The following is a 27,245-nucleotide window of genomic DNA, read 5'->3' on the forward strand; positions in this document are numbered from 1 at the left end:
GCCCCGCCGGAAGTGCAGGAGTCAAGCTAACACAGGGAGACTCCGGCTGTCCTCGGGGCGGGGGCATGATATGAGCGTGGGAAGTATTGTGCAGCAAAGGGCTGAATGTATGCTTCTTGCAAACTAGGTGCATGTACCTTTGTTGTACTACGAAGCGTATATAGAACTTTATGGATTGTTTATCTTGGATAGGGTTACCAGGCGTCCCAGATTTGCCGGGACAGTCCCGGTTTTACACCAGCTGACCCGGCAGATTGTCCCGGTTTTTAGAGAGGGTGGACTGAAAACTGTGGGATGTGGTTTTTTTTTGTTTTCCAAAGAAGAGATTGTTAGCAGGTGTTATCGGAAAGCAATTGAATTAACAGGCATTGCACCGGCTTTAAAAAACGTATTTTATTTATGTTCTTAGTGCCTCTTCAGAAATTCTCTGCTGACGAGCTCCGTCATTCAGAGCGCTCGCTTGAAGTAACATTGTAGTCCTTCTTCTATTTCTGTGTGAAATGTCCCGGTTTTTGGCCTTAAAATTCTGATCACCCAAATTCTTGGATAAGTGCGTAACGGTGTCAATGAGGCAATGCACAATAGCATCGCGTGACTGTTTTATAAATCAAATAGTCACACTGTCTGATCTATGACATTATCGCTATCCCAGTAATTCAGCGAGGTCCGTGGTGACACCACTTCCTTTCCCACAGGGACCCTCTTCAAGGCTGGGTAGACAATCGTCCACATTACTCAGATGTCTCAAGGACATTTACACTCACCCACTCTCCGAAGTAACCCCATTGACTATATGGCAAGGTTCCCAACGTCCTTAACTCCCCCAGGCACTGCACCAAAGCTCACCCATCTCCTTAGCTACTCCAAAGACAGCGACGAAACTTACCAGTCAACAATTTTTGTTAAAATCGTTGGGTTATGAGGCAAATCCATAATTATGCGTAAAATGCGCCGGCAGCTTAGTCACATAATTTCAGTGGGCCCTGGCGATAGGTGAGGGGGGTCTGTGCACAGAGCGTGGGGGCCCGGTATTTAATAGGAAGACGTGTTCAAAATGGCGGTTCCAATGGAGAATTCACGTTTCAGTCACACGCTTCATTTCTGTGAATAGTCTCAGGTGTGGGTATGTTCCTTGATGCACAGCGTGCACAGTCGTGTAGGCAGTGTGAAGGCAGTTTCTGTTGTATTTACTGAAGGGGCACACAGCCTTCGTGAGGTGCACAGTCCTGGAGGCTGTGATGGAGGGAGCTTCTGTTGTATTTACTGAAGGGGCACACAGCCTCCTGTTGGTGCCCAGAGTGCACAGTCCTGGAGGCTGTGATGGAGGCAGTTTCTGTTGTATTTACTGAAGGGGCACGCAGCCTTCTCGAGGTGCACAGTCTTGGAGGCTGTGATGGAGGCAGCTTCTGTTTTACTTAGTGGAGGGGCACAGAACCTTCTCTTGGTGCCAAGCGGGCACCGTCCTGGAGGCTGTGATGGAGGCACCTTCTGTTGTATTTACTGAAGGGGCACACAGCCTCCTCGAGGTGTACAGTCCTCGAGGCTGTGATGGAGGCAGCTTCTGTTGTACTTAGTAGAGGTGCACAGAACCTTCTCTTGGTGCCAAGCGTGCACAGCCCTGGAGGCTGTGATAGAGCAAGCTGCTGTTGTACTTAGTGGAGGGGCACAGAACCTTCTCTTGGTGCACAGTCCTGGAGGCTGTGACGGAGGCAGCTTCTGTTGTACTTAGTAGAGGTGCACAGAACCTTCTCTTGGTGCCCAGAGTGCACAGTCCTGGAGGCTGTGATAGAGCAAGCTGCTGTTGTACTTAGTGGAGGGGCACAGAAGCTTCTCTTGGTGCCCACCATGCACAGCGCTGGAGGCTGTTATTGCGGTGAAAGCAGCAACCGTTTCATTTACCGAGGGAGCACCCAGCCTTCTGTCGCTGCGGCTTCAGCGGGTGCATAGCTCGTGGGGGCACTTGCTGTGGACGGTGCCTGCCCTGAATAGCTGGTGACGTGGTTGGAAGTTATTGCAAGGACTACTCTGCTATAGTTGCACTGGGCGCACATCACTCCTGGTGGTTATGGCGCTGAGTGCAGAGCGGAGTGCTAATTTCTGCTGTGGGTTTACATTTATTTTGGACATCTATTACGGTTAGGGTGCATCACCCTGGGTGGCATGTATTGCAATGTATGGAGGCTCTTGGGTGGAAGTTATTGCAGTGGGTGGTTGTTGTTTTAGGAGTGCACAGATAAAAGTAGCAGTTATTTTAGGTGCTTAAGCAACACTTGATGCGGGGCGGTCATTATGAGGTAACTGAAGTGATTGCTTGGCCCAGCGTGTTAGTTATAGCAGTTGGTGCTTGACAGTGGATTCCAGTTATTGCAGTCTGTACGCACCTGGAGATGTCAGAAGTTCAGTGTTTGGAGTGGGAATCATTTCAGTGGCACAAAGCTTTTAAAGGCAACAATTGCAGTGGGTAAAGAACCCAAGTGATGGCAATTAGAGTGGAGAAAGGGTGTTGGGTGGAAGGTGTTGAAGTGGGTGCATGGGCGTGGGTGTCAGTTGCTTCAGCGGGTGTACTTCAGGAATGTCACTAACTGCAGTGGGAGTTATAGATGTGGGTGCATGTCCTTGGAAGGCAGTGGTTGAAAGGCCCTAGCGATGGTTATTGGAGTGGAGGCAGGGCAGTGGGTGTGTTAAAGTGGGTACAGGGTCGTGACCGTCATTTAATGCAGTGGTTTAATTTGTTGGGCATTTACTGGCATACTTATATAACGACATGAGCAAACAATCCCAAGTTATCAGTATGGGCGCATGGCCTTGGAAGGCAGGGATTGCAGTGGTTGAAAGGCACAAGTGATGGTTATTAGAGCAGGGCATTGGGTGGAAGGGGTTAAAGTGGGAAGAGGGTCGTGGGTGTCATGTACTGCAGTGTGAGTTATAGATGTGGGGGCATGGTCTTGGACGGCAGTGGTTGAAAGGCCCTGGCGATGGTTATTGGAGTCGAGGCAGGGCGGTGGGTGTGTTAAAGTGGGTACAGGGTCGTGACTGTCATTTGATGCAGTGGAAGTTATCGGTATGGCCTTGGAAGGCAGTGACTGAGGTGGTTAAAAGGTGCAAGTGATGGTTATTAGAGCAGGACGTTGGGTGGAAGGTGTTAAAGTGGGAAGAGGGTCGTGGGTGTCATGTACTGCAGTGGGAGTTATTGATGTGGGTGCATGGTCTTGGAAGGCAGCCGTCACAGTGGTTGAATGCCCTAGTGATGGTTATTAGAGGAGGCAGGGCGTTGGGTGTGTTAAAGTGGGTACAGGGCCGTGGATGTCATTTGATGCAGTGGAAGTTATCAGTATGGGTGCATGGCCGTGGAAGTGGATGATCACAGTGGTTGAAGCGTTCCATTGGTAGGTATTGCAGCGGGTGCAGGACCTTGAATTGCACTGTTGTATGTCTCTAGGTGGTCCGTTTTTTAGAGACATACAGTGATTCTGCACGTAAGACTGCTTATGGCCTCAGTGCGAGGTGGGTGCAGGTGAAGGTTCCCTTGTACTGTCCCAATCGTATGTCCCCCTTCCCCCCCCACTCTCCCATCCGTGGGAAAGACAGCACGAACAGCTCATTAGAATCTGCCCGTGAATCTGGGTCACTTGAGCTCTCCCCTTAAAGCGGTGCTGTCTCACCACATGCTCCCCGCTCTCTCTCTGTTCCTTCATGTTCAGACTCTCCTGCACAGCTTAGCCTCGCTTTACCCACCCAGACTAGCTGCCGGTGCACACCAGGTTCCTTTATCCCTCCACCCTGTGTACCACAGGCTGTGCTTAGCGTCCTATCGTTCACACCTGTTTCTTGGCTTTCTTTAACCCTCCATCCTTTAAGCATCTTTATCCCTAAGCCCTTCATGTCTTTGTACCTAGAATGTATTCCCCTCCACCCTTTCATCACCTCTTCATTCATCCCTTCGCCCTATCATCTCCCCGTTTTTGTTTATCCCTCCACTCTTTCATCGCCTCAGTCTTTCTTTATTCCTTCACCCTTTATGACTCTGTACCTCAGCCTTTCTTTATTCATTCACCCTTTATGACTCTGTACCAGCCTTTTTTTATTCCTTCACCCTTTATGACTCTGTACCTCAGTCTTTCTTTATCCCTACCCTTTCTTCCACTGTACATTAGCTTTTTATCCCCCTCCCTCTATGCCTCTGCACCTTAGCCTTTTATGTTCCCACCATTCATGCCTCTGTTCCTCAGTCCTTCTTTATCGTTTCACTCTTTGGTCCTCTGTGCCTCCATCGTTTAATCCTTTAGCCCTTTATGCCTCGGTACCTTAGCTATTCTCCATCCCTCCACCCTTTAAGTATCTACGCCTCTGTCTTCCTTTTATCCCTCCATCCCCTACGCCACTGTACCTTAGCCTTTCTATATGCCTCGACCCTATATGCCTCGGTACCTAAAATTGTCTTTATTCGTCAACTGTTTATGCCTCTGTACAGCAGTTTCTTTTATGCCCCCACTTCTTATGCCTCTGTACCTCATTCTTTATTTCTACATCCTTTATGCCTGTGTACTTGTCTTTCTTTATCCTTCGACTCTTTATGCATCTGTACTTAAGTCTTTGTTTATCCCTCCATTTGTGTCGTTGTATCTCAGTCTTTATCTATTCACTCACCCTTTAAGCCTCTGTAACTCAGTTCCCCGCTCCAGCCTTTATTTCTCTTCACCCCAGTCTTTCCTTATCCCTCCACCCTTTATGCCTCTGCACCTCAGTCTTTCTTTATCCCCCCACCCTTTATGCTTGTTTACCTCAGTCTTTCTTGATCACTCCACCCTTTATGCCCCTGTACCTTAGCCTTTCTTCTTCCCTCCACCCTTTCATGGCCTCTATGCCACCACCCTTTATGTCTCTGTACCTTACATTTTCTTTATTCCTCAACTATGTATGCCTTGGTACCCCAGTCCTTTTTTTATCCATCCACCTTTTATGCCTCTGTACTTTAGTCCCTTTCCCTCCACCCTTTATGGCTCTGTATCTCAGTCTTTTTATCCCTCAACTCTTTTTGCCTATCTACCTAAGTCTGTCTATATCCCTCTTTCCTTTATGCCTCAGTACTTCAGTCTTTATCCTTCCACTCTTTACGCCTCTGTACCTTAGCTTCTCTTTATCCTTCTAAACTGTATGCCTCTGTACCTACGCTTTTCTTTATCTCCTCACCATTTAGAACTCTGTGCCTCAGTCTTTCTCCATCCATCTACTCTCTATGCCTCTGCACCGTAGCCTTTCTTTACCCCTTCACTCTCTATACCTCTTTTCATTATCCTTGTATCCTTTGACTGTGCACTTTGTTGGTCTCGGCTGCTGGTGGAACCCCTCCCCCCCCTCTTTGTAATCGCCCCATGCATCAACTCACCTTCTAGGGTATTTTCCAGATCCTAAAGTTTGTAGCAATCAACTAGCAGTATCAAGGAGGAGCGTCATGTGTAGTCAAGTGTTTACTACTTACCGAATGCTAAGAGCTGTCTGGAGTGCATTAGTCGAATGGCAAAGGCCTCTTCCACAGAAGAACGGTAAGGTCGGGTGCAGTATAATAACAAATAAATAATAGTCTTTGAAATTAGGGTTATTGGTTCCCAACCCGCAGAGGCAGTTTGCTCCCTGTCCCCGGTCCTCTTATAGGACAGAATAAGCCTTGAGAAGTTTCAGCACCATGGATAGCTCTGCTGCTCTCCTCCAACTGAATACACTTCAGCCTGTCTGCAGTGGGACGCTGGGGCAGCCTTTAAAGCCCTCCAGTGGTTGTGCGCTCCTTTTAGCTGTGTTTTTAGAAATAGAAAAAGCCTAGTATTGAGGTTTTAATCCGTTTTTCAACAGTTTCTGCCCATTGAGTTGAAATTTACACCCCGTCCTTCCCTTTACCACATGCATTTTACCACCTGCTCTGAACCAAAATCTTGTGCAATAAGATCAGCTAGAAGAATTCAGTCAGGTTTCCCCACACCTGGAAAAACGGGTGTAGGAAAACGAATAACTCGGAATCCGGCGGAGTGGAATTTTATGAGGCAATTCAGCTCTGCTTGACTCACAATCAGGGCCAGAGGCTCATGAGAGAGTACATCTCATACTTGAAACTTAATGGACAGTAGCCATAGACTACTTAGACTATTGGTGGGCGTAATGTGCTTTAGAGTTTACGCAAAATTACAGCAGACAGATGTCTTCCAGCTTGGCGATAGATTTATGGAAGTGAACTAAGTACAGTTTCATCATCTAGAAAGTGACAGCATAGGCCCACATCAATCATTTGTAAGAGTGTGAATAAATATAACTTCCCTGGTAAGGTTTTTTGGCGATAACAACGATACTAACTACATAAAATTGTAAATCTGTCAAATTCCAAACTTGACCTAAATTCCTACATACAATTTTGCAGTGTGTTCACCTTCAACCACTGTGGAAGCATTCTACAGACATCTGTTTGTCTGCTATCCAGGAGAAATAGCAGGTGTCTGGGCTTTCTCCTAGGCAGGCCCAGAAGAGTTTATGATAAGAACTCTTCCTCCTCTGCCGGGCATATGGTATCCCTAGATGCGGTGTTTGCTGCTGATTCCAGGTTTTACAAGAGATGGAGAAGGGTCAGGTAGAAAGGGGGGGTCTTCCTGTGGGGGAAAACAGTTTCCAAACAGTCACTCTTTGAACAGCAACCACAACAAGGTGTATACAAAGATGTGAACTTTTCCCTCTGCAAACCTCCTGCGGTTATTGCAACTGCTATGTGTACTATCTGTAAGTTTGCGACCGCGGCGAGGGACAGAGACACACGGAGACTTAGTAGGGTTAACGCCACACCCGAGAGTGCGTCACCGCAGCTCTCTCTTTATTATATACTGGTGCAGAGTTCACTGCATGCGGATTTTGTTATGAAAATAGAGTCAAAGTTATGGTAAAAAAGAAGAGTAAAGTTTAATGAAGCTCAACACCTCAACGTGAATAAAAAACACGATTGTGGATACAAAGGAATCTTTCACGTAGATTCGAAATGTATGCATTTTATAAACAACCGAGGACAGGTAACTTGATGAGTCTAAAAACAAAGAAAGTTCCTTCTGTAAAACTTGCAACCCTGAAAATGCAAAGTGAATGCAGGTGACCAACAGTAACAACAAGCAGGACATTTGAGAAATAAACTAAAGTTTAAACTTATGAATAGGGCCAACCATGAGCTCCAGGCCAACCAACGGGTCATAGGTCTGGATTAAAGAAGTGAGTGTTCTCGGTGACTGGAACACTTAGACAGGTGACTGACAAGGTGACTGGCACCTGATGCCAAGGTTCAGTGGACATGATGCTTTTATTTGTGCAGTAGGTTGGTCTTGCTGAGATGGAAGCACCATTGCACTTTGCCTTGAGATTAGAGGCTTCGAAGACGAGAGTTGTGTGCTGAGTGCGGTCATGAAGTGTTCTACTCAGGATTGTTCTACCCCTTTCTTAAGATATGCTTCCTACACCTTATTCTCTGGTCGGTTCAGCCAGGAACCCAGGATGTTCATTGCAGCGCGGATCTCTCTTCACTATGAGCAGAAGTAAACTCCCTGCACTAGGAAATAGGTAGCACATTTCTCGTTTCAAGCCTACTGTACCTCTGCACTGGCTGACAAAGAGCAATGACCTCTTCTTCTCCAGTTTAATGCAGTTATACTCCCAAGATAAGCAGTATCTGCTTCTCTAGTTACAGGCCTACCTGTAAACACACCACTTGGGAAGAAAGTGGGACTCTCTGGTCCTTCCAAGTGTCGAATCAGGGGTGATCTTTCCTTGTATAGTGTTACAGAAATGTAGTTAGGGGAGTAAAGAGAAACGCATGCTTTGTCTTCTTCATGATTTTTTTTTAGCATAAAACCAACCTCAAAGTCACAGGGAGAATCTAACCCAGCAGTATACATCTAACATCGGTCCAGGAGGAGTGGTCCCATTCCAGATATTCAAAAGGTCCATATAAGATGCATTTTTGTACAGTAAATCCAAATGGAACACGTTTACATAGTGGTTTCCAGAAAATCTGCCATGGATCAGTGCATTTTGGACATAACTTGGGCATCCCTTCGTTAGTATATTCCACTGGATTGCCAGTTTGGCTCTCCCTTCGAAAAATGTCAGGAAGAGGTGGCTTCTCCAGCAGCTGCTAGAAACAATCCTCCTCATTCTGTTTATGGGGACTCTTGGCGTCTTACTTTGCACTATAGTAGTAGTTCTGAAATTGTGATTTCTGCATACCATTATCTTTCAAATAAATTCCTGAACACAGGTCTGGAGGCACGTGGGCTTTCAGAGCAGGGAGCCTGAGAAGCACATTAGCTTCGATGTACACTCGACTCCTCAGCAGCAGACTGAAGCTGGTGATTCAGAGTTTTACAAATGCAATCCATGGGGGACAGCTCCATTCCAGATTTTCAGGATAGCTGCTATGTAAACCACACCCACTATATTCTCCAGTTGTAAGTATATGTCGGTGGATTTTCTGAAAAAGTGGCATGGATCGGGCTCCATTTGAACAACAAAGGACAACCAGCAGTTCTCAGCTCTAAATGAAGCCATGTCACATTTTACGACATACCTTGCCTATGTCATTGGGAGGGAAAGATGGCAGAGCCTTCCCTAGGCGAACGTGAATAGGGCTAGACCATAACTGGCAAAGTGGGGACATCTTTTTATGGGCCCAGGATTCACTCTACTGGCCAATAAAAAATAAAGGAAGGAGAGGGGCAATACAAGATGAGCGTTGTCACCTCAGTGTGCTGGTACCCCAGTCCGCTGAGCTGGGGCTCCAATTGCCACTGTCAAGAGGGGCCTTTAGAAAAGTCCAACCGGGGAGCTCATAGTTATTACCATACCAGTAAACTTTCTGGCCGGCTCACGAAGACAAGAAGGGTGCCATCCCCCCCCCCCCCCCCCCCACACACACACTTCTCCTGCCTGTGTTGAACTTGCTTTGAGTTGCTCATTCTGAACCCCTGTTCTGGAGTTGTCTACCCACGAGGGACGCACCCTGAATAATCCCTACCTCTGTATTGTTCCTTCTACCATTATATTGGCTTTCCACATGGGCTGTGGCATGGCCTCTGGGCTCTCATCTCTTCTTCGGTGTACCCCCTGTTTCTCCCTCACACACACCTGCATACTCATAGGCACGTATTCAATGTGTGCAAGTTTGCCACTCTGTAACGGCCCTGCGCTTTACATAGGCCTTTTTTAGTCAGCCATGTCCTATTTTAGGCAAGTTAGAAAGCCGTTTGGCCATCACAGACCCGTCGCATATGAACACTGATATCGATCTGTCTCGCTGGCTCTCTGTCTGTCTGTCTGTCTCTTTCATTGCCGCGTCATTTTCCTCATAGGACTCGCGTTTTTCCTTTATCCTGGCTCTCTTCTAGTGTCTGTCTTCGGCTCTCTTTCCCTGCTGTTCTCTGCCTCACCCTTGCTTGTTTCTCTACCTCGAGATATCTTCTCATATTTCCATGATTCTCTGTCCCTGGTTCGGCTTCCACGTCTCTGGTTCGGGTTTTGCACCCCTGGTTCGGTATCTGTATCCATTTAAGTGTCTCCTTCGCCACCTCTGACCTCTCGCCTTCCTTCCTGGCGCTCCTTTCCCGTCGTTCTATATTATCCTTGGCGCTCTCTCCTTCCCGGTCTCTCTCTCCCTCCCTACCTCCCCGCGCCTCTCCTTCCACCGTCTCCTCCCCTCCCTTCTCTCCTCCCCCTGTTGTTTCGCCCAGCCGCCTGCAGCCCACCTTCCTTCCCCTGCTCGCCTCATCCCTCCGGACGGGCTGCGTGGATCTCACCGGAGCTGGACCCGTCGCTGGCGCGGTCTGGGGGAGGTCGCGGTCGGGCGGCCCCAGACACCCTCCCGCGTTGTGCGTGTTTTTTCCCTGGGAGTGGCGGACGGTCGGCGGGGAGCAGAGCCGTGGGACTCCGGATCGGAGGCAGGAGAGCCTCGGACCTGTACTAATCGCGGAGGAGGGAGCCTCGGACCTGTTCGGGAACCGTCCCTGTGTGAGCCTGGGGGGCCGCGGGGAGGGCGGGCTCCGCGGGCTGCAGCACTGCAGGTGTATTTCTGGGAGGATGCGAAATATCTCGGATCTGGGCAGCGGGGGAGAATGACATGAAGGTAAGAGCCCCCCCTTGCTCCTCGCTTGGAAATAGGGGTTGGAGACAGCACCCAGAATGGGATGTGTTAGGGTGTGGTGGTTGGGGTGCTCATGGCAAAGATTAAATATACCCCTCCAGTTTTCAGCAAGGTGCAGCCCCCGTTTGAGACTGGATCTTCCCAGCCAAGCGACGGATCTTTAGAGACTTTAAGAGCCTTGTAAAGAAACCCAGGGTCTGACCGCCGCCGGGCCGGGTCTTGTGCACAACCTACTACACTAATACAGCTCACCATGCAGGTGATTCTGTCATTGCACAGCTCGTTACACAGGGAGGCGTGTCAGTGCACAGCCCATCACACTAATACAGCTCACCATCCAGAAAATCGTGTGCACAGCTCGTTACACAGACAGATGTGCCAGTGCACAGCATATTCCACTAATACAGCTCACCATCCAGGGGACCGCGTGCACAGCTCGTTACAGAGGCACGTGAGCTAATGCACATATCGTTGCACATATACAGCACACCATCCAGGGGACTGTGTGCACAGCTCGGCACAGGCGAGTGTGTCAGCGCCCATATAGTTGCACATATACAGCTCACCAGCCAGGGGACTAGGTGCACAGATCGTTACACAGACAGCTGTGTCCGTGCACATATCGTTGCACATATACAGCCCTCCAGCCAGGGGACCGAGTGCACAGTTTAATACACAAGCAGATATGTCAGTTGCAGCCTATTAGACTAATACATCTCACCATCTAGGGACTTGTGTGCACAGCTCGTTACATAGGCATGTTTTTCAGTGCACAGCCCGTTACGGTAATCCAGCTGGCCATCCAGGGGAATGTTTGCCCAGGTCGTTATATAAGTATGCCAGTAAGTGCCCAACAAATTAAATGAATACAGCCATCCATCCAGAGCACGGCGTCACTGCACAGCTCGTTACACAGGGAAGTGTGTCAATGCACAACCCGTTACACTAATACCCCCCTCAATCCAATAGACTATGTGCACAGCTCGTTACACAGGGAGGTATGCTGGTGCACAACCAGTTAAACTAATGCACACCGCTATCCAGAGTGGCGTGCACTATGCATTGTATCAATGCACAGCTCGTTTCACAGGGAGGTGGACCAGTACACAACCCGTTACACTAATACAGCTCACCATCCAGGGGATTGTGTACTGCACCGACCGTTTAAGTAACACGGCCCTCTGGTCAGGTTGTTGTGTCAATGAATACGTCCACCCTCCTGACTTTGAGGCTGTCAGTTTGCAACCATCCATACACTAATTCTGTCAGTGCACAGCTCCCAGCCGAGGGATTTTATCGTTCCGCAACTCTCATCCGAGGGATGGTATCGTGCACAGCTCTCAGCTGTGGGATTGTATCTGTACAAAACTATCACCCGAGGGACTGTATCGGTGCAGATCCCTCGTCAGAGAGATTGTATGGGTGCACAGCCCTCATCAGAGGGATTGTATCAGCACAAAACCCTCATCCGATGAATTGTATCGGTGCACAGCCATCATCCGAGGGAAGGTATCAAGCATAACTGTCATTCGAGGGATGGCATCGTGCACAGTCCTCATCCGAGGGATTGTATCGATGCACAGCCTTCATGCGAGGGATTGTATCAGTGCACAGCCCTAGTCGGAGGGATTGTATCGATGCACAGCCTTCATGCGAGGGATTGTATCAGTGCACAGCCCTAGTCCGAGGAATTGTATCGATGAACAGTCATAGTCTGAGGAATTGTATCGGTGCACAGCCCTCATCCCAGGGCTTGTATCGGTGCACAGCCTTTATCAGAAGGGTTATATTGGTGCACAGCCACCAGCTTGAGAACCGTATTGGTTCACGGCCATCCATCTGTGGGTTGTACCAGTGCACAACCCTTTATCCAGTGGCTTTGAGGTTGTGTCAGTGCACAGTCCTCTATAACACAGAGTGCACTAGGGCACAGCCCTCAAACTCAGTACATTTACCAGTGCACAACTCTCCATCCAGACAAGGGGCTGGGTCAGTGCATACAGCCCACGTAAATAACACAGCCTTTCATCCTGGGGGTGGTATCAGTGTACAACCAATTAAAAAGGATAATCTAACCTGGGGACTCTATGAGGCCATCTCCCTTATCCCGAGAATACTATATGTGCATGGCTCTTCGTTCTCGGCCCTGAGATCGCATCTGTGCACGGCCCTCCGGCCTTGGGACCGTATTATTCTACAGCCCCCAGCCCTCCATCCCGGGCCCTCCGCCCTAGGGATCGTACCATTGACCGACCCTCCGCTCTAGATATATATACTATATTTACACGGCTCCTCGACCTAGGGATCGTCTCCTTGCACAGCCCTCCGTACTAGGGAACGTCTCGTTGCACGGGCCTCCGTCCTAGGGTTTGTATATTGCACGACCCTCCGCCCTCGGGGTCGTATCTTAACACGGCCCTCCGGCCTGGAGACCATATCATTTCAAAGCCTTCCATGCCGGGACCTCCGTCCTAGGGATTGTATCATTGTACTGCCCTCCATCCCGGGCCCTCATTCCCAGGGATCGTATCATTGCACGACCCTCAGTCCCAGAGATCGTGTACTGCACGGCCCTCAGCCCGGGGAATCGTATCAATGCACAGCCCTCCGTCCTAGAGACCGTATCATTGCACAGCCCTCCACCCGGGCCCCTTGTCCTGGGGATCGTATAGTGAACGACCCTCTGTTCTAGGGATTGTATCATTGCACGGCCCTCCACCCCGGGCCCCCTGTCCTGGGTATTGTATCCTTGCACGGCCCTCCGCTCTAGGAAACGTATCATTGCACGACCCTCATTTCTACACATTACACGACCCCCGTCCATGTGATTGCATGAGTGTAGAGGCAATAAAAAACACAGCGCCTTCCCGGAGACCCAGTCAGTGCACACCCTATCCTATCGCCTCCTCATCCCTCCACCAGCCCCTTTCAGATCTCTAGGGCCTGGGAATTGTGCGGTGTTATTGTTAGGCTGTCGTAGAGAGAGGAACAAGTAAGACCTTGAGGAGATTCCGAGGTGACCCCTGAGCCCAGTATGGAAACACAAGCTGTCCACATCCCCTCAGAGCCCGGAGTGGTGATGGTTTGAAGGGTTTCTCCCCCACACCAGTGAGGAGAGCGAATGGGTAGTCGACTCCATCCAGGACACAGCCCCTCTCTCCCTCCAGGACACGGGCCCTCTCTCCATCCAGGACACGGGCCCTTCTCTCCATCGAGGACACGGGCCCTTCTCTCCATCGAGGACACTGGGCCCGCTCTCCGTTGGGTATTTGAGCCACTCTATGCATCCAGGATTCGGGCACCGCTCCCCATCCAGGACACGAGCCCCACTCCCCCTGGACACGAGCCCCACTCCCCATCCAGGACACAGGCCCCGCTGTCCATCCAGAACAAAACGCCCATGTCTCTCTCCTCTCTCTTTTCCCCCACCTCCTTTTACACTGTTCCTTCTCTTCATTCAGGGCCCGGTCCCTCTATTCATCCAGGACAGCCCCCCACTCCACCCTATATGTGCAAGATACTGCCTCTCTCCGTACTGTACTTGGGCCCTTTTCACCATCCAGGGCACTGGTTCCTAAATCCACCACGCCACAGGGACATCTGTCCACCCTGAACAAGGGCCACTCTTTCCACCCAGGACACGAGCTTCTCCCTTTACCAAAGATAGAGGTCCCCTTTCTCTATCCAGAACACGGGTCCCTATCTCTTTACCAAGGACCCGAGCCCATTTATCTCTCCCTCCAGGACGCAGGGCTTTCCTCTCTGCTCTGTTAATGGGCTCTGCATCCAGGGCACTGACCCATCTCCATACCCTGGACACGGGGCACTTCCTCGATCCAGGACACAAGGCTTTTCTCTAGCCGGGACACCAAGAGGCAAGAGAACTGGGCCCTCTTCCTCCATTGAGATCAAAAGTCACATGCTCTCCATTTAGAACAAGGGGCCCTCCATCTCCCCATCCTGGAAACACTGGCCCTCTCTGTCGCGCCATCGAGGACACGGAGTCTCTGTCCAACCAGGGTACGAGACACTTTCTCTTTCTGTCCAGGGGACGGTTTTCTCTCACTTCCCAAGACAGTGCCCCGTTTTCTTTCTTTCTAGGGCATTGCTGTTCTACATCCAGGTAACAGGCCTCGGTTTCTCCATTCCGAACACCGGCCACTCCCTCTTCACTTATGATTCGGGTTCCCCTCTCCTCACCCTGGAGTCATGGGCTCCACATTTCTCCACCCAGGACTGTCTTAACCATCCTAGCCACGAGTCCCCACCCCATCCACTACACGAGCCACTCTCTACCCACCCATAACTCAGCGAATCACATTCCCAGTCTCTCTAGGGTGTGTGTGTACTCCATCCAGATCTGGGATACACGGTTCGTCTGCCTTCACGCAGGATACATTGTTCTTCTGTCTTCATCCAGGATGCACGGCTCTTCTTTCTTCAGCCAGGATGCACGGTTCTTCTGCCTTCTTCCTGGATGTAAGCAAGGTTCTTCTGTCTTCATCCAGGATGCACGGCTGTTCTGTCTTCACTCAGGATGCATGGCTCTTCTGTCTCCAACCAGGATGCACGGTTCTTCTGGCTTCATCCAGGATGCACGGTTCTTCTCTCTTCATCCAGGATACACTGTTATTCGGTCTTCACCCAGGATGCAAGCAAGGTTCTTCTGTCTTCATCCAGGGTGCAAGCAAGGTTCTTCTGTCTTCACCCAGGATGCACGGTCCTTCTGCCTTGACTCAGGATGCACGGCTCTTCTCTCTTCGTTCAGAATTCATGGTTCTCTGCCTTCTTCCAGAATACATGGTTCTTCTGTATTCGCCTAGGATGCACGGCTCTTCTGTCTACACCCAGGATGCACGGCTCTTCTGTCGTCACTCAGGGTGCACGCTTCTTCTATCTGCAATACACAGTATTTCTCTACCTCTATGATACATGGCCGTTTACACAGGAGAAATGCTATGTCCTGTTCAGGGAATAGGCACTTTGGTCTCCTGGCAGTATACAGGGCTCGCCTCTCAAGCTAGGATCAGGGGTTCTCGCCTCTGTCCATTGATGGCACAATGCCTGCTTGCTTTGCACTGATCACGTGACTCCTCTCCCACGGAGACAATGGTTGTTATCTTCATCCTGGACTCAGGGACTCCTCCACTTTAATGGACAGGGCACCTCTCTCTATCTTATGCAGATGTATTTTCTCACTCCACCCTAAGGCGCTAACCTTCATCCTGAAAACCATGGGTTAGCACCTGCCAGGCAGGGCTGCTGGTCGCCTGACACAGGGACTCATTTTCTCGATGGGCACGCTCCCCATCCAGGGCTGAGCCTTCAAACCCCCCACCCCACGAACACGTGACTTCACATTCAGCTTCTAGCACGCGGGCCCTTCTCTCTCCATGGACTCTGCCTCTTTTCACTCTGCGTTGGAAATGTGGTTCCGCTCCCTCCCTGTGGCCCAAGGGCCACTCCTGCCTGGGACAAAGGGCAAGGAGGGCACTCGCTCAAACCTGAAGGACGCCAGACGTTTTTCTACCCGTCTCCACTATGAACACCTGGCCTACTCGCTCCTGCCAGGGCCTGTCTCACCAGTTGGATATACCATGGCGCGCTCTCCCTTTCTGTTTTCGACATATGGGCCCAGTATCTCCAGCATGGGCAGGCTGGATATCTGTCTCCGGCCAGGACACGGAGGCTCCCCCTTTTCCTCGTGGGACACTGGACTCCACCCTCAACGATACAGGGAACATCTCTCTTTCGATTAAACACGTTACATCTCCATCCAGGATACATGGTCCCACTCTTTCTCGATCCTTGATAAATGACTTCTCTCTCCCTTCTGGACATATGTCCCTTTTCTCAACCCGGGATATATCTCTCCATCCCTGAATTCTCTCACCGTTCTGGACACATGGCCCTTCTGTCCATCCACTATACAGGGTACATGGTTCCTCTCCCTCTTTCGAAGCTCGAACACGGCCGCCCTCTCTCTCGGTATTGGCTACAGAGTTTCTCTGTTGCTATCCTGGATCGGTGGTTGCTCCTGATTGCTGGCTGCTCCGCCCCTTTCCACCCTTGGCACAAGGTTCCTATGTCTTATTCCTAGACGGGGGCAACTCCCACTGCTCCTGTCGCTCTTTTATTTTTCTCTCTCCCTTTCCTTTACCTCTCCTCCTTTCGACATCCCGGGCACAGACCAGTTCACTCTCGCGCGCAGGGTTACGCTCTACGTAGAGAAACCGTCTCTCTCTCCATTCCGAACAGAGGCAGAATCCACTTGGCTCCTTTCTCTCCAACCTGGACACAGCTCTTCTCTCGCTAGTGCACACAGGGCTCCGCCATATTTATCTCTCTTGCTCTCTCTCTCTCACCCTCTCATCCATTTTGCTCACAAGGAGTCTACCTGCCTTTCCTTCCTGAGCACAATGCTTCTCTCTCTCCCTTTTATTCTGAAAGCCCTCCACCTCCACACGGTTCACATACCCCATTTTGTCCTCAGAAGTCTGAGGCAAAGACCATCTATTAGTTCAGAAATACAGGGCACAGTCCCCAGTGGCGTGTAGGGGTTTTGGAAGAAGGCCAGACCCTTCGTGCCCTCTCGCAGTGCCTCTCGGCACCTCTAGGTACCTCTAGGTCAACCTTTGACAGACCCTCTGCACTAGCAGCCTTCCAGTCCTTGGAAGTAAAACATGGTCGGGTCTCCCCTACTCGCCATCAAGGAGCCGAGGTGGGCCAACAATGCCGGCTGCTTCCACCACACACACTGATGTCACCTGTGTGTGTGATGGTGGGTGGGTGGGGTATGAGGGCGCCTATTTTGACGCTGTATGCAAATATTCAGTGCTTGCGTTTACTGTAGAGCATGTGCATTTGGGTTTCTTAATTGCTTCCAGCTTGGTGGAGTGCGGCTGAGAGCTGTGGTAATCGCTGTGGTTCTTATTTTACGTTATGTTTGGTGTTTTACCTCTGTCAATGGGTTGGTCATTTAGTTGTCGTCCCGATAGCTTCATTTATAATTTTTGCCAACTGTGTTTAATTTAGAATGTTGAAAGATGGGTTATGAGAGAAGGTTAGCATTCTTTGTACAATATCTGCCCTTTTCACCTGGACTGCTGTGTCGCACCAGGGGAGTAGCTCTGTGTTTATTTATTTGTTTTCCACATCATTTGGTTAATTGCTCGCCTTAAATTGTGTTTTGTTTCAGGTGAGCATGCGTTTTTGCACCTCAGATGATAAATTTTTCGTACATTTTTGTACCTTGGCTGTTGGTAGTGGTTCATGCCTCGGCTGTTGGCAGTATGTATTTAAACTGGAGTTTTTCGACTCTTGTACAATTTTCATCTAGGCTGGTGGTCTGAGATTCTTCTTGTCGTGCATGAGTTAGGAGTTTTGATTACCTTGATCCATTTTTTTATCTGGTTTGTTTCTTTGTGTCTTGGTTGGTGGCATAGGCATCACTGTGTGTTATATATGCATAGCAAGTTTGTAACCTAGTTGGTTATTTGGATGAAGTTAATTGTGTTTTTTGAGCTGGTGTTAATATGCTCAGTTGTAGGGTTTGGTGTGTGGTGTGTGGTTGGTGGTTTGTAGCAAGGCTTTTTGATGGTTTGAAGCTTGACTGGTTGGGGCTTGTGCCTTGTAAATTTATTGTTTACATCTAGGATGATGGTGGCACATGCCTACACTTTTGGGATTTAGCCTTGCTGTAGGATCTTCAAAACAGCTCTATGCATGTGCCTCTGTGTTTTTTTGTAATTAGAATACGTGTCTGCGTTTAACTGGAAAATAACACAACATGTGTTTTTAACTGGACATATGTAGTGTTCAAGACTCTAGGATCTGGATTAAGAAACGTGATCCAGTAGAAACTATTATTTACTGGGATTTTCACATGGGGTGTCTGCATTCGTTTTGACATCTTGGTTAGTTGTTTGCCACCATGGATTGGGGTTTTGTGTGCTTAAGTTGTAGGACTTTGTGCCTGGCTTGGCATTTTTTGCATTTGTGAATAACTTGTGTGCTTCTGTTACCCCTCCCCCAGCATGTTTGCTGGCTTTTGTGCATCGGTTTAAGAATAGTGCTTTGTTTGGCTATTTTGTGGCTGTTATATGTTTCCAACCAGGTTGGTGATTAATGTGCCAATTTCTTTAAGTTTGCTGGTTGGTTATTCGTTTTTATGCTCGGGATTAGGGGTTTAAATCTTCGCCCGGGGTTGCACGTGGGTTGGTGGTGTTTATGCTTTGTGATTTCTACCTGGGATTTTGGCTGTTTTTTGTCTTTGTGCCGGAGTTGGTGAGTTGTGTCTTGGTTTGTCTTTTTTCTTTTATCAACTGATCAGTATTTTGCTTGAGTCAGAAGGAGGGAGAGGAGTTTCACCTTAATTGATGCTTAACGTCTTGGCTAGTTTTTCTTTTTAAGCTGCGTTTCTGTCTTTTTTTTGTCTGTGTGTATGGGTAAGCCTGACTATTTTTTGCTTTCTTATTTTTAATGTCTAGGTAGAAGGTGATTGCATTGATGATTTGTAGCCCCGTTCTTACTTTGTTCCTGGTCTGATTATTTTTGCATTGGGTAAGGTATGTGCCTTGGCTAATGCTTTCTATCTAGCATGACACGTGGTGCTTGTTTTGTTAGCCTGCACAGCAGTTGGTAGTTTGTGTCTGAGGCAGTTGCATGAGTTGTCCACTGGACTTGCCCTTCGATTGATCGTGTAACCCTGGATCGAGTTGGATCCACTCCTCTTCTACCTTCCACGATTAATGCCTTCACCTTAAATAGTAATTAATTCCTCCCATATTTGTTGTATCTATATTTCTGCCTGCTGCTATTAAAAGTAACGAATTTCTTTTTGTCTGGAGGCACCTTACTTTTACCTTGCACTGTCTTTGGGGTCCATGGGCCCTAATTGGAAGATCAGGCAAAGACACGGAGAGGGTCGCATCATTATGTGAGAATGTTAGGGTTTTGGTAGTTTCTGAGTATACACGACCTCGTATTTATTATTTATTTTATCTAGTCTCACTATTTTCAGTTTGATTCGTCAATATCTATTGTTTTTGTTTCCAACAGTCGGGGACAGTGGCGGCCGGTAATTTTAGGAGGGAGGGGGGCGGGCAGGAAGCACACTCACCCTCACACTTATTCATTCACACACGCATATCCATTCACAACACTCATCAACATTCAAACATACACGCACGCACCAAGCATTCATTTAAAAAAAACACACACACCTACCTTCAGCTCGGAGGTCCCAGGAGGGTTGGGACTGCTGCCTTAATGAGGGAAGGCAACAGTCCCAACTTCGTCACAGAGTGGGATGGGGTCAATGAGACTTCTGATCCCTCCCCACTCTGTGACGAGGTGTCACTGATTGACACTCGCCCTGGGCGCTTCAGGGCTTAAACCTGAAGTGCCCAGGTCGAAGTCAATGGGTGACGTTTCCCATCGTCACCAAGGGAAAGGGCCTTGAGGCACTTTTGCTGAGCTGAGGAGGTCACGCACAGCAAAGTTCAGCTCAGGCAGCCAGGAGTTTGCGCAAATCACGCATATCTCGCTCCCGGCTGCCTGACCTGAACATGAAGAGTGTCTGTCAGGCTCTGTCAGGCTGACCTTTGCTCAGCCTGACAGACACTCTTCATGAGGGGCAAAAGGTGGGGGGCGTGGTCCCTCCGCCCCAAAGGACGGGCCGCGGATGGTCGGGAATGGGCAAAGCTTAGATGATGGAAGTGTCACGTTCTGGTAAACTGAATATACTTTGGTGGCAGTGGAAAGAGTCCGTGACACTTACTGGTGCAGAACGTGTCATACACAGTAGTCAGATACCTGTCTGGAGGAGATACTGTGCTGTGCAGCGAGACCAGATTTCTGCATTGACGATGATGCTGGAATAAAGAGATCCTCTGTCAGTCACAGACAGTGACATCAGGCGGCAACACGGTGCTGTGACTGCAGAGGTTAGAAGACTCTTTATTTGCTAGCTTTTATGCTGCAATAGTTGAAACTTCGTCAGCTTGCTCTTCACGGCGTTCTCATTCCTGTAGGCATTGGTCTGGCTTTCCAGGGCTTTCTAAACTTTAGACAGTTAGGGAATAGCACACCTCCTAGTCAAAGACAGTAGACACAGCCATTAACCATTGATAATAGCACTTGGTCATGGAGAACAGCCTTCAGTCCTATCTATAGAGATCAGTCCTTGGCCACAGGTGCCAACCCTGGGACGGTGGTACTTCCAATCTTATACAAAAAGATCAACCCTCAATCACGGGAACTAACACGGGGGCAGGGAGAGAGCAACCTTAAATCATACAATTAAAGATCAACCCTCAATCCCAGGCACTAACATAGGGACAGGGAGAGAGCAACCTTAAATCGTACACTTAAAGATCAACTCTCAGCAGCCACAGACGCTAACACTGGGACAGGGAGAGAGCAACCTTAGAACATGTATATAGAGATCAGCCCTCATTCAGAGACACTAACATTGAGGCGGGGGAGAAACCTTCAACCGTAGCCATAGAGATCACTCTTCAGCCACAGGCACTAGCAGTGCGATAGTGAAGAAACCTTCGATCATACACATAGAGGTGAGCCCGTAGTCACAGGCCTTACCACTGGGGCAGGGACAGCAACGTCCCCAGTCATCAGCTCTCAGTCCTTCGAGATCAACATTCAGTCACAAGCACTGAAAATAAGGAAGGACATCACTCTTTCACAGGCATCACCTCCAGTCACAGAGTTCAGCCCTTAGTTACTTTCACTGGGGCATGTAAATGCCTCCTCCCATCACATACATGAGAGAAGCAACAGTCACAGATGCTCACTGTGGGTTAAAGAGATCAGGCCTTAGTTACACACAGCAGCAGTGAGACAGGAGGTCATCCCTGAGTCATGGATGCAAAAGTGGCCAGTCTTGACTCTCAGGTAAATAAATCAGGCATGAGTCACAGATGCTGAAACTGAGACAGACGGAAAAAATCCATAACAACACGTCTGGAACCATGCCTGCGTTGTTCAAGCAAGAGGAACAATGCTTGCCTGAACAAAGCAAGCCTTTTTCTCTGCCTTAACCACGCATGTGCTGAACAACGCACATGCGTGGTTAAGGCAGAGAAAAAGGAAGATCCATCGGGAGAGGACGCGGTCAGATAAGTGGGTCTGGGGCAGCTTTGGGGGTAGTTTTTAGTGGGGGTGCAGGGAGTGAAGGGGTTGGGGTGGTTAGGTTATTTTTTTTTAAGGGGCAGGGTTGGGGGGGTCGGTATTATGGTTTTTAGGGTGGGGTGGGGGATCGGGTTATTTTGGGGTGGGCGGTAAGGGTAATTTTGTATTTAGGGTGGGTGGGGGGGTCAGCTTTTTAGGGGCAGGGTGGAGGGTCGGTAATTTTGTACTTGGGGGGTTGAGGTAATTATTTTTTTAGGGCAGGTGGGGGGGTGGGGTAATTTTGTATTTAGGGCGCGTGTGGGCTGGTTATTAGGGGTGGGAGATTGGGGTAATTTTGTGTTTAGGGTGGGTTTTTAGGCATGGGTCGGGGTAATTTTGTATTTAGGGTGGGTGGGGGGTTTGGGTTTTTAGGGGCGGGGTAGGGGTTGGGGTAATTTTGTATTCAGGGCAGGTGGGGGGGTCGGATTTTTAGGGGCGGGGTGGTGGTAATTTTGTATTTAGGGCAGGTGGGGCGGGTTATTAGAGGTGGGGGGTCGGGGTAATTTTGTATTTAGGGCGGGCAGGTTTTTAGGGGTGGGGGTTGGGGTAATTTTGTATTTAGGGTGGGTGGGGGGTCGGGTTTTTAGGGGAAGGGATGGGGGTTGGGGTAATTTTGTATTCAGGGCAGGCGGGGGTCGGGTTTTAAGGGGCGGATGGGGAGGTTGGGTCATTTTCTTTTTAGGGGTTGGGTAGTTTATTTTTGGGGGTTGGTTTTATGGCTCAGGGTGGGTGGGGGTATCAGGGTAGTTTTTAAAGGTGGGGGGTCGGGTACTTCTTTTTTTAGGGGCGTGGAGTGAGGGTAATTTTGTTTTTAGGGGTTGGGTTGTTTTTTTTGTGGTGGTGGGGGTCTGTTTTAGGGCTCAGGTTGGGTGGGAGTTATCGGGGTTGTTTTTGAAGGTGGGGGGTCGGGGTACTTCTGTTTTTAGGGGCGGGGTGGGGGATAGGGCTAGTTTTGTTTTTACGGATTGAATTGTTTTATTTTTGGGGTGGAGGTCGGTTTTAGGGCTCAGTGTGGGTGGGGGTATCAGGGTTATTATTAAGGGTGGGGGGGTTGGTGTACTTCTGTTTTTAAGGCGGGTGGCATGCAACAACCACGCATGCAGTTTCCACACATGCCTTCACTAGGCATGCCTTTACAACGAGAAATCGTTGTAAAGACATGTGTGGGAAAGGCATGCATGGAAACAACGTGGTCGTTGTTCCGACTGCGTTGTTCAGGCATGCGTGGTTGCCACATGCATGGTTCCATCATACAACCGAGACAGACAGAGCAGCACTCAGTTATTGACAGTGCCTCTGGGAATCCAGCCTCCAGTTCCAGACAGAAATCAGCCTTTACAGAGAGATCAGTCGTCAGGCATAGAGAAGTAATCCCTCAGTCGCACGCAGTGATCAGCCGTCATTCGCAGGCATAGATCTGGCTTTGTACACATAGAAACTGGGTGAGAGAAAGCAACACTCAGAAGCAGGCAGTGGATCTGGGATTTCAGCCCTAAGTCACAGACCGAGAGATTAGAATTCAGTCCCCGGCCACACACCCAGTGTCCCATTCAACTGAGCAAATGTAAGGTGAGGGAGAAATGGAGAATTTGCAGAAGATGTGTAGTGACTTTGCAAATATGCTTTAGAGCATGGTGTTAGTTTGGGAGTAAATTTCGTTCCCAGGTTAGTGGTCATATGGATCCCGTGTGTCTTTTACTAAGTAGAATCTGTCACGTGCTGAGATGCCATGCATTATGTAGTGTGCTTATTCTCTTTAGGAGTCAAAAGTACTGACTGCCATCTTTGCATGTACGTAGATTTCTGACATGCTTAGCTACAGTACCATCTCTACTTGATGATATTGGATTCTATGCAAACTATTGATTACATTTTGTCCTATACATGTCTAAGCCTACCTACATATTTCTAGGATCTACAGTTACTTATTTGGGCCCGATGCACTCTAGACCTGCTTTGTAATGCCCTTAGTATTTCATTTATGTCATTATTTTATTTAGGTAATTTTGCACTGGTTGAGGGTAGGGCCTACAGCCTCACTGTTTTGGTTAAAATGTATTAGTGTGTTATTCCCGATAAATTCACAGAGACACATCATGAACAAAATTTTAATAGAATAAACTTCGTTTTATTTTCCTTTTATCGGTATTGCAGATATCTTTAGTAATATAAATATGCAATGTATCATATTAGTCTCCCATATAGAACGTCCTTTGGTATATAATTTGGTTGTATCATTTTATGGTCCAATACATTTTGGTCATTGGAGATCAATAAATCCTAATGTAGCCAGCCTGACCAGAGCTAGCTAGTAATCTTCAAAACAATCTTACTGTCCTACGATTAGGAATTACATAAAGATGTACACTGACTTCTAGACACGTGATTCGAGGGTGCATGGTTTTGAGCTCATCATGATTGCATCAGACTCCTTTACGCAAGGCTAGAGCTATGTAGTGATATCTAGCTTTGTCCAGACATATCTTGGATTATACAAGGGTTGGCTTAGCCTTCCTGGGAAATCCCTGATTCCAGAAAAATATTGTGGCTTCCCAAAGAAAATTAAGATGGCTCATTTGTGCCTGGTGAAGCTGTTGTCTCTTGTATTACCATTTGTTTGGGAGAACCTTGGATTTAACATAATTATGGTTTTGGATGGCACTTAATTTGGGCTGTTTGTGGATGATAACGACTTTGTGATGACCCTGGCTTCTTTAAACCATCTCTCCTTCTGTCATAAGCTAAGAATGACTACTATGTAAACACGGACCTAGCTTTTGAATGGCTGTGGCTTTGGGCTAGCAAGATTTAGAGTTGACTATAGTTTGGAATGACCCTAAGTTTGTATTTGGGTTGCCATGACTTTGGGATGGTCATGGCTTCGATGTTATCACCAGTTTTACCTAGTCATGTATTGATGACAACCATGACTTAAGGAGGAGCTCAGACTTTCCATGACTCTGACCTTTAGAAGGCTATTATGTTGATAGTAATATAACTTCCAGATGACCACAGTTTTAGGATGACAAAATTATTAATGGTTGATCAAGGCTTGGGATGGACATGCCTTTTAATGAGCATATCTTTTCTTTGAGTTGAGAAGTTCTTTGGGAATGATTGCCCCTTTTAAATGAGTACAGCAATTAGATGGTACTGAACCGGGGCTGGCTAGGATCAATATGAGGTAAACGTGACTTTGGAATAAATATGGTTTAAAGTGCCCAAAGATTTGTGATCTTTTCAGGATAAAAATGTCTTTGTGGTGAGCATGGTGTTGTGATAAGCTTGCGTTTAGGATGACCATTGCTTCAGACTAATCACAACAGGGGGTTGACCATGGTGTTGTAAGTACAGCATCTTAGTAATTGCATTGTGTTTGACAAGAACGTTGAGATACTTTACAGTGTACCATAGTTTTGCAACAAACATAGTTAAGAGATAGACTTAGCTTGAAATTGAACTTGTCTCCAGAGTGCCTATGAGACTGAGTGGGGCATGGCTTTGGATGGGTAGCCGGTAAGATCAGTATGTTGAATACTCACTGCTGCAGTGGTCTGAATGCGAACGGTCACATCCAGCCAAGGCATATCCAGATTTTCAGCCTGCTTTGGGTTTTAAAATGATTACCATTGGGAAACAGTAACATCTGCTATTTTTTCAGTACCTAGAAATAGCTGTGTGGTATGAAGCTGTATATAAAATATAAAAAATACACTAAACCATCACTTGTGGAGGAAACCAGTGATTTTGACATAAGGTTATTTTGGTATGGTCACGTATGGCACATGTAATACTTGGATGGGCATGGCATTATGATGAGCATGCTTTTGGGATGAACATGGAGTAGGATGACCGCCATGGTGGCAAGAGAATGATATCGTGATAAGTAGGGTGTTAGGATGAGCACAGCTTGGGGATGTGCAGGACTTAGAGGTGACCTAGCCTGGAAGATGGGACGCAACTTTAAGAGTACCATGCTTTTAAGCTCACTATGATATGCAATGTCTTTAAGGCCATCATGATCTTGACATAAGCATGGTCTATAAAGCACTTTAGCACCTAAAATATCTCCTTAGTTATTATCTAGTGCTGGGTGACTCTGGAAGAACCTGGCCCACTAATCTGTTCAGAAGTACAGTAATACATATTTTCTGTTATGTGATTGTTCATGACTTCTTCCCTAGGACCATAACTACGCCTCTCACTAGAAACTCCATACCCTGGACCTTTAAACTAATTCCCAGCTTCATTTCGTCCGCGTTTTCTGTTTAGTTCACTCATCCCTGGGAAAATAGATTAATTCTAATTTTCAGGAGTACTGGGTCTGTATAAACTTTCCATTTGCTGCTGGTTCATGAAGTGCCCTTTCAGGCAAAGAGGCCCAGTTGTTTCCAGTCATCCTTTCACATCTCCTCAAAAGAATTCCCACAGCTTGTGAAATGAGTTTTGAAAATGCACATAAACGAAGAATATTGAATTCTTCTTTAAGGTACTTTAACCACGTGCACATCCCTGCGTCAAACATTTCAGCACGTGTTGGTATTAGACTGTGCTCTTCCCCAAGGACTGTTGCTGATCAGTCCAACCCATCTGTAAACACATTACTCGTGTTTAATTCGTTTGGGACAGCTTGCACCCCAAATGTAATTGTATATAGGGGACAATATCACTATGAACAAATATTCTCATATATATGAGAGACCCTGACAGCGACTTCTGAAACAAATAAATGAGCAGATTAATTTTGACCAAAATATTTTAGGGCAATATATATTTATATATATATATATCCCTAATATATTTTGTTCAAAATTAATCTTATATATATATATATATATATATATATATAGAGAGAGAGAGAGAGCGAGAGGGGTATTCTACCACCTCTTGCTGTTTGTGAATTACGGTGCTGTGAATGACATTGTGATGATTAGTGGCAGCATGAAGTTATTACTATTAAGGACACCAGCACTTTTTATTCCGTTATGCTCTGCAGCGCTTTTGGAACTGATACTGTTATTTAAACAATTATACAATCGAATGAATTGTCATTTGAACAATTTTCAGCGCTCTAGTGGAGCACGTAAGTGATTACTTTCAAGGTGCATTGTGGGCCAAGTAGGACAATACAGAGTATTTAAATACAGAATATATTGGATACAAAAAGCACGTGATACTTGGTCCCAGTAATGCAACTCACCTGTGAACAAGGCTTGTGTACCAGCCGAACGAGTCAGAAATGTGCTGCTGCTTTGGATAAATAAGGCGCTGGATCATTCTCAGATTGGGTTTCGGAGCATATTTGTGTGTGTGCTATTTAATGACAGGATTCTCGTTTCTGCTCTGTAGCTGGCCTTTAGGAAACCCTAAAATATTTTGTGTGTGTATGTATATATATATATATATATATATATATATATATATATATATATATATATATGTTTAAGGTGTGAATCCAAAGAGTCCCTAATCATCGAACCTATGGAAACTAATTTTCGTCTGACTTCTTCAGAGTTTGATTCTTCGAACATGTAGGAGGCTTACATAATGCAGGGTATCCTTAGTTTATCCCTCAAAATTGGACAATTTCCTTGAAGACGATGTACTTCTTCCCTGGTACCAGCGGAGCAAGCTTAGCCCTTTAGAAATGTGGCCAGGTTACCTCATCATTAGGGCCAGTGTTGAGGCCACGTTGTGTACATACTGCAGCCATGCTATTTGGCTCTTCAGAAGCCCACTCATCAGAGCATTAACTCAGTCCACTTTGGAGTTTACTAATAAAACAACAATAGATTTATGATACTTATCATCAGTGTAAGGCAACGTCAGTTGTAACCTTTGCTTACCATACAATGCCCCTCATATTAATATGAGTTGGCATTAATTAGCATCAGTTCAA

General features: G+C 47.6%; 1 protein-coding gene across 16 annotated transcripts in view; it reads left to right on the forward strand.

The window, feature by feature from the left end:
- LINGO1 (leucine rich repeat and Ig domain containing 1) overlaps window positions 1-27,245 on the forward strand; it is a 3,157,620-nt gene that overhangs the window by 2,886,066 nt on the left and 244,309 nt on the right. The window contains exon 1 of one of the 16 annotated variants that reach the window (XM_069222195.1): window positions 9,481-10,138. The exons of the other annotated variants lie outside the window; for them this stretch is intronic. Coding sequence (XP_069078296.1) covers window positions 10,133-10,138 — 6 coding nt within the window. The 5' untranslated portion in view covers window positions 9,481-10,132. Of the gene's footprint in view, window positions 1-9,480; window positions 10,139-27,245 lie in introns of those variants that run through there. 16 annotated transcript variants of the gene reach the window in all.

Source organism: Pleurodeles waltl, chromosome 3_1 (genome assembly GCF_031143425.1).
Source record: "Pleurodeles waltl isolate 20211129_DDA chromosome 3_1, aPleWal1.hap1.20221129, whole genome shotgun sequence".
In the NCBI taxonomy this organism is placed as follows: domain Eukaryota; kingdom Metazoa; phylum Chordata; class Amphibia; order Caudata; family Salamandridae; genus Pleurodeles; species Pleurodeles waltl.